Raw genomic sequence first — 10135 nt, 5'->3', positions numbered from 1 at the left:
GTTACAGAAGCTATAACATCAGACTTTGCAAAAGACATGGTACCAGTGTACACAGTCTCACAGTGAGTTTTCATCAATAAAACTGCACTTTCCATGTGGAAAGTTTCCACAGTCTTTTGTATTATGATGTTTTTATTTTTCTGAAAAATGCTTGGTTTTCACCGAACCCGTAGTCATATCGTATCATATCGATATATCTGACATGAATATCGAGATATGAAATTTTGTCCATATCGTTCAGCCCTAGTCGCAGGTGGACTCGAGTCAAGGTTACACATATTGTAAATGTTGAGGAAAATTAAAGCAAACAAATACGTGACGGTGCTTACCCCATACTTGGCCTGCTTCTCTCTGTCCAGTGGCTGCGTCACATACAAAGTACCAGTGAGCCTGTCCATAGTGAAAAGGCCGTGAGGAGGCTGGTCAGCTCCTGGACCCGTGATACTGTAGTAAATCTTCTTAACTTTATCTTCATTTGAACGGATCTGGAAGAATAAAAAGTGTGTTTGTGAGATGTGAGCAATATATCAATATACAGTATAATCAACTAGTGCTGTCAAGCGATTAAAAAAAAATTGAGAGATGAATTAATTATGATCTGTAATTAATCTCTCTTTTTTAATCTCACCTAAAAATTGCTGAGAAAAGTCTCTGAGAAAATGCAGTTTAGCTCAAATCCTGAGTCAAAAATGGTGGCATGTTCCTCTTACCTGTGACACTTTATGGGGATAAGGTCCTTTGTGATTCTCTGGAACATTGAGATCAGGAATGACCCAGTCCCTCTTCCTCCTCCTTATCCCAGAACTTGACTTTGGGAAAACCAGGAGAGGCACTTCCTCTGACACGGTTGAACTCTAGGAAAACAAGCACACGCGTCCCTCGGTAAACAAGTGAACAGTAGAACCAGACATGCTGCAAAGGAACCATACAATAGGTATTAACACAAGTTTGACTCTTTCAGATGAGATCACCCTGTGCTGGAGTTGGGATAGGCTCCTTCCTAACCCTTGGTAACCCTTGGAGCTACGGCAGGGCGATATAGCGATATTTTTTCCATTTTGTGACAAGAGACAAGATATGGTCTTAGATTTTGGGTATCGTCATAAGGCATCTGTGATGACATCTTGTTTTAAAGGCTGCTGCATTGATAATCATCATTATTATACTGAACACATGTGTGAAATACATCAACTATTAGAATAGAAAGCCTTTGTCATTGTACAGGAACAGTAAAAGGTACAAAACTGCAGAAGCATCATTTAAGGAACAAAAATATAAAATATATCAGTTAATTATATATTAACAAAAAAATACACCTAATGATTTGTGTTATAGCAGAATTTGGCTGTTTTTAATGGGCAATTAAATTTTTCCTAACATAAATATCTTTCATTTAATACTAAAAAGCCAAAGAAATAACCCAGGTGTTATCTGAAATTAAAGGTAATAACTTTATTTTAAGCATGTAATACAGATTATAAACAATTAAGAGTATAAAGTAGATTTATTGTGTATTTACAGTGTATTGTATATCTCGTACTGGGGTCGCATTAACCAAGAATTTTTCGTCATTGATGGATTTTTTTTTCTACCATGATGGAAAAATCTGAAGGCAGTCAGAGTGCGATCGACTGTAACTTCAAATTCCCACACAACATCGAGTTCAGTTTAATTTCTTGTAAACAGTGCGCTCACATTTGAATTGTGATCGTCTAATTCTGCATCGTACATATCTGCCGAAACATTGCTCTGCTGTGTTAAAGTGGCCTCCCTCTGCTGTCACTGCAAATAAAATTAAAGCATTGAATACAATGCTGTGGCTGAAAAATTAAAGCCCTGTAAATGGACCTAAAAAACATCTAAAAACCATAATCTCGTTACATTTTGTATTGTATTGTTGAAGTTTCACATCCTTCCAACAGTGTTTCTAATCATACCTGAGTGTTGTTGGCAGAAACCACTTGAGTCAGAATGAGCTGATGGTCATGGTGTTTCTGTTCTCCAGAGTGATGCTCAACAATTTGATGGTGACTGCCATTGTGGGACCTGTGGTTGTTGCCATGCATTCTCCCATGGTGACCATCATGGGGTCTTTCGTGGTTACGCCCAAGGTGATGCCCACGGTGATGTCCACGGTGATGCCCATGGTTTTCCTCATGGTGCCCTTTGTGGTGATGTCCATGATGATGCCCATTGTGTACTAACTTGACTATTGTCATTTTGTGACCACTGGAAGAATGCATAGCAAACTCATGGCGTCCTCCATGAAGATTAACCAGCTTATTTACCTGGAGAGAAAAAGCTCATCAATAAAGGCTGAAAACTTTGTACATGAGAAAAATGTGACTCAATAATACACTCCAGCATGTCTTGGGAGGATTTACAGTCATGACAGCTACTGATTTTTATTGGGTCAAAATGCAGACTAGGTCAAGGAAAAAAAACATAAAAGACAAGTTGCTGGAATTCACACTTATATTAAATGTGACATGTTATTGTACTGTCTAAAATCTATGTTGAGGTTTCATGATGCAGAACTGGCCGGAATCTGGTTGTTTTACCCCAAACTATAGAACTTTAACAAGAAAGAAAATACATCAAATAATTAGCTAAGGAAAAAGAAACACCCCTTCTTATGATCACATTTATTGTCCAACCAAATTTAGCCAAATACACCAATTATTTTAACTTTTACAAATATGAAACTATACGTAAGGAAGCGTGCTAAAGTTTACTCACAGACAATACTCCATCTTTGTGCAGAGTGAAACGATCGTCATTGGTAAAGTAAACAAAGTCCAAGACGCTTGTGCAGTTAGTGAAGCTCACTGTAATGGGACGGAAGAAATTAGTCCATTAGTGCTTGCAGAGAAAACTGAAACTATAAATCCACAGCATATGACAAAGTACAATACACTTGATTAAAAAATAACAGAATGTTATATGCAACAAGATTAATAATAAAAAACACAATTCTGAATATTTTATTATCTTACATTTTATCATCAAATTTAAAACTTCTTTATTGTGATAACTAAGAGCAAATAATAAGAGAAGTTCATCTGACACATTTGCATTAACATTTCCAGCTCAGAGTGTTTGTACAATGCTCCAAAGTATCAATGTATAACAAACGTTTGTTGTACTGCTACTGAAGAGTGCATCACTATAATTATTATTTTACTAGCTGTGCAGTTACACCACAAGAAGTTGACGTGTCTTTGTCTCTCTTCTGCTCTGCCTTGTGGTTTTTAGGGACACTGCTCCTAAATTAAAACATTTAGGAGCTCAATTAAAATGTATCTAATAATGGGTTTGTTTTTTTATACATACAAGGAAATAGAACTTTGAAAAAGGCTGTCATAAATTCAGTTTTTAATGATTTGTTTCATAACTTAATATGTAAACGTAACATAGAGCTTGGTTTGGATGGAAAGGAAGTCTGTGCCTAAAAAGCCTGCACAGTCTGCTCAACACACTGCTGCGAGCCTCACATGCGTCATATGTCGGGATTTGCATCGTATGTGCGCGTGCCGTGTGACGCCATCCTGCGAGTTTAACTCCAGCGCGTCAAACAGATCATTACTACATCCAACAACTCCCAACGTTATTTCTTCCAACAAGATAAAAGGTGCAGGCATTAAAGTTCTCCATCGCCACAATAAGTTTGGCAACAATAACAACAACACTCTCACGAGACGGAGACGAGACAAACACGTCCTGTGTTAATTAAGTTAGTGAATGAAAACTGAAGCTCCAACTTCAGCCGTTTTCACTGATGGAACTGGGCGATACGGACTAAAAGTCATATCTCGACATTTGTTCTGTGACGTAATTGGGGTTTCCCCCAAAGCATTGTATCATATTAGATAAAATGTTTTCCAGAGGCAAACCCTTTAAAAATTAAACAAACAGTCCATTATAAATTTAAGCCACATGCCAAATGTCTGGTCACTGAAATAAAAATGCTCCTTGAATAAAAAAAACAAATCTCTTTCCTGCATGACAATAATATACAGTAATCGATTCAAAAATACAATATTGTTACAATTTTAACAGCAACAATAAACACTTTTCCACTGACGCATTAACTGCAACTGCACTGCAAACTGTTATTTCAAAAATAAAGGAACAACAAAAACAGATGATGGAGATAGGACCTATCTCCCCATATAGTTTAAGTTATTTCATTTCAAATGTTCAGAGGTAAATGTCCAGTTTTTATGTATTGTTCTGTGTAGCTCACAAAATAGTATCTGTGCTCCAGTTTCTGTGATGAGAAGTAGCACATACAGAGGGGTGTGGTTTCTCTTTTTTGCCACAAGATGGAGTATCTGCTAAAGTGAGCACTGCTCAGGAGGTAAAAGCACACGTGTTTGCTTTTTCAGCGTGAGAAATACAATGTGTGGCAGGAGTTTGTGGCAAAAGACTGAAAAGTCTGACTGTCACGATCTAAGTGAGACGAGAGCCCTGCAACAGGTTGCAGTACATTTATAGAATAGATTAGGGCTGGCCGATATCTCGACATTTCAAACCCTGCTGCAAGCTTCATTGACCCATGGTGAACAAGTGACATGATATTACCAAAGTTGTGGCTTTCCATATCTCTAAAGACATGGCCCCCATATCAACAGTGGAGCAGAGCAGCTTTGTAGAGCTGCTAAAAACACTGAATCCGAGAAACCAATTGCCCAGTCGCAATTACTTTGCAAGAGAGGCACTTCGTAAGTTTCTGTTTACATTTTTTATTTGAAATGTGCACAAAGGAGGAAAGTTTACATGTTTGTTGAACTTCGCACAAAGAGATGCACTTAAGGTTCTGTTGACATGTATTATTTACAGAACCATCAACCTCAGTGGAAAAGTGTTTATTGTTACTGTTAAAATTGTAACAGTATGCAGCGCTTCTCTCACAAAAGGTCAGAATGATTATCCAAAATTGTCCACCAAGCCTAGAAAAATGAGTGGAAGCCATGGCTGAATATGACAACAGAAAGGAGGAGTTGGTATCTGGATGAGCTGAGGCAACTAGGTGAATGACTCCGCGGTCAGTGCTCAACTCAGTATCGACCGCTTTTGCTGACACAGTCAATACATTTACTGTACATTGACAACATGGAGAAAACTGATGCACATCAACATCACACTACAATATAACCATCATATAAGTGTTTTAAAAGTAGCTGGGACAAGAACTTTCCTATATGAGACACGTTCATTGATATCCATTGAAAGTCATTACTCTGACGCATTGATTACAGTATAGTTTTACAGAAACATTAGTCACGCACCACTTCAAAGCAAACGATGGGTGTGAAAGAACACATCAAGAAAATGTATGTTACTGCAAAACCAGTCTAATCTGTTATGGTTGAAAGAATTTCTATGACAATAAGTCACACACGCACGCAATCAACTAACAAACATTTTAAGTGAGTCAGTTGAAGTGGTAAAAGAAAATAATGCTATGCTTCAATCAGAGACAGAGGCTCGCTCTCAGTGAAAACATGCAAGAAGGTAAAACTGATTTGAGCCACTTACAAAAGGCTCTGCTAATAAAATCTATGCCTTTATATCACCATTGAAACAGCTTTTTCTGACTGGAAAATTTAGTCTGTCATCTGATCACTCAGCATCAGCATCTTTAGCTCATGGAAAAGGCGAGCTGCTGGTCGATGGCTGCCTTGTTTGGTCAGTTTTTGTCACCAAAGTCACACAAAAAAAAACGACATTTAAACTTCCCAATGGAGGTAGCACTGGAAACAAATCATGCGTGACATGATGTAAAATTGTTGACTTCTCTATGGACCCGATGTGGGGAGCGCACAAAAGTGCCACGGATTATATAGATAATGAGGCAAACCTATTCATTAGACATTTTGAACCTTTGCTACTATAGTCTTTCAGGTCAGTCTTTGTTAAATGACTGAAATCTGTTTTTCTCTTTCACCCCGCTGGCAGCCATGTTTTCACTGAGAATGTGTCAGTGCCTCAGAGAACCACACTTCAAAATCCTGAACTATGCCTTTCTCTCAATAGTGCTGGTGTTCACATGAAGGTGAGGCTCAATCCTGCTCATTCATGCACTCAATCAAATACCACTGGCATATACTGCACACTGGACAGGCTCCACTCCCTCAGTGATACTGTACAGGAAAATCATAAGAGCCAAGCAGCAGGTTAACAAGTGCCTGTGTTAACCTTTACACCAAAATATTAAGCACACTGAACTCTGCTGTTTTTCTTGGTTTCAGTCTGTCTGACAAAATTCACATCAATATTCCTCCAGTACAAACTAGAATTTCTAATCGGCACTCATCACCCATTTTGATAATCGATTAACTAGTTGTTTTTGTTAATAATTAAAACAAGCTTTCTGATTTTGCAGCATCTTAAATGTAAATATTTTCTGGTTTCTTTGCTCTGTATAACAAAGATATCATTAAACCTAAATCATTTTGGTCTGTGGAAAAACTAAGAAATTTGGGAACATTATTCACAGGTTTTGAAAACACTGATTCACATTTTAACAATTTATGGACCAAATGATTCATCGAAATAAAGAAGATTATGAAAATAATGTTGGAAAGTAAAGTTGGAGCCTTAATCAGTAATAATGGTAAAAAAACAACTCAAAAGCCAAATAAAGCAAACTGGAAAACTGGTTTAACTGGAAAAGCACTTTACCTAGTTAACTAGGCAAGCACAGACATGACATAAGAAGAGCACAACAAAATGTGTCATCGTTTCATCAAGTAGAAAGTAAATGTTCGGCTTAGAGAGGTTGAGAACCGTGACAGACATAATGATCTGACAATCAAACAGTAACGGAAGCTATAGAAAATGAGGCATTAATGTGGATGAACAGCTTCAAGTGCTCCTTGTCTCTGAATACACGACACCAGTTTAAGAGCAAAGGCTGCAGAACAGGCTCAGGGACATTGTTTTGGCTGCAGATAAGAGCATTACAGAGAAATGCAGTCTGAGGCAAGCTGAGAAGGGAGGTTGTTTGCACTACCGGAGAAAACAATGTAACTGGTCTAAGCCAGAGGAGCTCCCTCACAAAACTTCTAAAGCCTAATTCAGGTCAGAATGCTTCCTTTGCTAAATTGTTCATCCCAGGTGGGAGTGATTAAAAATGTAAAGTGCAAGGATACTGAAAAACCACCTCTCAGTTTCAATCTGCATCCAAGTGCATTATTAAGCAATAAGTGACAGGACTGGACTGTTCTGGTCTTACCTCTGCCCAGTTTTGTGCCCGGCCTCAAGTGATTACTGGTCACAGTGAAAATCAATTCATCGGACTTGAATCCAGGTTCACATTCTGGCTTCTTAGCGGTAACTAAAGCTGAGACCTGAAGGAGAAAACAAACAAACCTATTTTAGTTAATCATAATCCAGATGTAATCAGTCGAAACACCAAAATAATAAAAAAAAATAGACATTGAATGACACCACACCGAGAGTTCCAGCATCCAAACAACTTCACAAATCAGATATTCAGTGGTTATTGTTGGTGGCAGTGCTAGTTTCGTAAAATAATCACATTAGCCAGATTATCAAACATCAACATGTACACTGGCACTATTAATGCAGTGGTATGTGTATATATATATATATATATATATATATATATATATATATATATATATATATATATATATGACTTATAAGAATGGAAACAAAAAAGACATAAGTGTTAAGTGCTACTAAACTAAGAGTTTACTAATGCAACAGTTATACATCACTCTGTGACACCACAGACATGTAAACAAAACAAAATTATGTGAATCTGTAATTTGTTATATTGAAGTTACACACTACAGCTTTACAGTCGCTACTCAAGAAAGAGGAGATGATGTGAACAAGTTGATGACTAGGAATTTAAATTAAAGGGGACTCGTAACAGGAAATGAACAATCTCAAAGTAAAATTGGATTGCTGCCTATTCACACAGCTTCCTGTGTGTGAATACCTTCTGGTTCTCTTATTTTCATAATCGACGAGTCTGATTTTTATTTTCTCGATTAATTGTTTGGTCCATAAAATGTCAGAAAACTTTGATAAATGTCTATCACGTTTCCTAGTTTAGTTTTAGTTAGTTAGTTTTTAGTCATTTGCTGAAAAAGAAAATGAAAGAAAACATGTGTGTGTGCAGATACTGGGTGAATACTATTCTCTACAATGTCTTGGATATGGAATTCCAAAAATTCCCAATTTTTACTGCAAAAACCCAGTGGCCAAGTGAAAATCCTGGGTGGGGTAATGAATGCAAATGGATACCGTGTCGTTTTGCTGTCTCTATAAACAATTGTCACCATAATGACTGTTTTAAGCAAATTCTGCCTTTAATAATCTAAACATTTAACATGAAACGAATATTAAACACTGGCACATAGAGAAACAGAAAGTATGCTGTACACTGACACATTTAAACCATGATAACTTCCCTCAAACAAGTTTGGATAAGGGATTATAAGGGATTTCTACATTAAGTTCCACACTGAAAGTCACGTGATTAAGGAAACAATACCAGGGAAAAAAGACGTGTGTGTGTGTGTGTACGGAGAGGAGATCAACGGTTTAAGTGGAGTTTAACCTGTGAGATGACGACACACGCGGAACAAGGGCGAGGCCCACGCAGATTGACACATTAATACCCACTTTACTTAAAACTTATCGTCGTTCGGGGACCTATCTTTAAAATAGTCTGTACATGTACACACACACTGTAGTTGTTCAATAACGGTATCGCCGGATACCTACCTCAATTCAATTTAATTTAATTTAATTTAATTTAATTTAATTTAATTTAATTTAATTTAATTTTAATGCAACGGCCGGTTTGAATTAATTTAAAAGTAGTGTTACACAAATAAAACGCCGATTCAATCGTGTCAGAATGTGTAAATACGTGAAACGTTAGAAATAAACGGCTGATGTTTTTTTAAATTGAACACGACAGAAACGGGTGTAATTTAACGACAGCTGGAAACCTCACCTGGAAAACCACGAAGAAAATGGCGACAGCGGCGAGCCGAGTCGTCCCCATCTGTTTTTAAATCCTCGTTTGAATATTCCACCAAAAAATAAAGTCTTAAAAAACCAAAGGTAGGGTGTAAAGAGTGTGAAACGGTTTCCTCAGCGAACAGTCGTCGTCGCCGCGGCGTCTCCTTTGTCCTGTGTCCTGGAAGTAGTTTGACTAACTGAAGAAGTTCAGCTGAACGTGTCGCTGCAGGTACTTTCAACCTGTGACGTCAGCTCACAGGTGCAGCTCCGTCTTCCTGATATGGTCATGGAGGCAGAACACACCCACACACCCACTGAGACAGATACCAGCAGTTTCTGTTCACTTCAAGCCTCAGCACAGGTAGTTGTGGTCAACACTGTGCTGTTATTAACTTAGCTGCGACCATTTCCTCTCTGCTGACAGTCATCACAGATCTGTCTGTCTGTCTGTTTGTCTGTCTCTCTCTCTCTCTCTCTCTCTCGCTCTCTCCGCCACCACACACTCACACTCACACGCATGCGCGCGAAACTGACCGCACTTTATTCACACACTGGCAGAAAAACAAACCAGATTTCCGCATTTTCACATTTTAATCAGATTAGTTTGGAAAGTCTGTGCAGCAAAAAGAAAGGGGAAAAGATTTGATTTTCCTTTAACCTCTGCATTATGTAAAGGGTTTTGCACCACTGATATCAAGGCGTTTATATGATGATATTCATGATAGTGGAATTAAATATTGATTTAAAAATACATGGACGATTTTTACTACAACTAGATTTGACCATATTTATTGTCAATTTAAACACTTTCATTAAACATAATAAAACCAAACAAATACACCAGATATCATCTAGAACTTATGTAATACTGCTCATATAAATATGCACACACATTGCAGGGGGTTTCAAATGCAGTTCAGAACAGGTTTCTGCACATGTTTTTCATTCTGAATACTGTGTCCGATTAAAATCTGGAAAAAATAAATAAAAATAAAATATGGCTGTTAGCTCAGATGGTTAGAGTGTGGTGTCAATAATGCAAATGTTATGGATTCAATCTCCATACTGATCAAATAACTGTTTTGTGGGCATCCCATGGCAAAGTGAAAGGGAATTGAGCTTGTAA

The 10135-nt window shown here is 37.6% G+C and overlaps 1 protein-coding gene across 1 annotated transcript in view; it reads right to left on the bottom strand.

Moving 5' to 3' along the window:
- LOC131474147 (B-cadherin-like) overlaps positions 1-9319 on the bottom strand; it is a 19496-nt gene extending 10177 nt beyond the window's left edge. The window contains exons 1-6 of the mRNA XM_058651896.1: positions 9002-9319; positions 7241-7355; positions 2740-2828; positions 1938-2288; positions 711-854; positions 330-485 (exon numbers count right to left, since the gene is read on the bottom strand). Of these exons, the coding sequence (XP_058507879.1) occupies positions 330-485; positions 711-854; positions 1938-2288; positions 2740-2828; positions 7241-7355; positions 9002-9052 (906 nt within the window). The 5' untranslated portion in view covers positions 9053-9319. The remainder of the gene's footprint in view (positions 1-329; positions 486-710; positions 855-1937; positions 2289-2739; positions 2829-7240; positions 7356-9001) is intronic.
- Between the last annotated feature and the right edge of the window lie 816 nt (positions 9320-10135).

The sequence above is a fragment of the Solea solea genome, chromosome 15 (genome assembly GCF_958295425.1).
Source record: "Solea solea chromosome 15, fSolSol10.1, whole genome shotgun sequence".
Classification (NCBI taxonomy): Eukaryota; Metazoa; Chordata; class Actinopteri; order Pleuronectiformes; family Soleidae; genus Solea; species Solea solea.
This window is presented reverse-complemented; position numbering and strand designations above follow the sequence as displayed.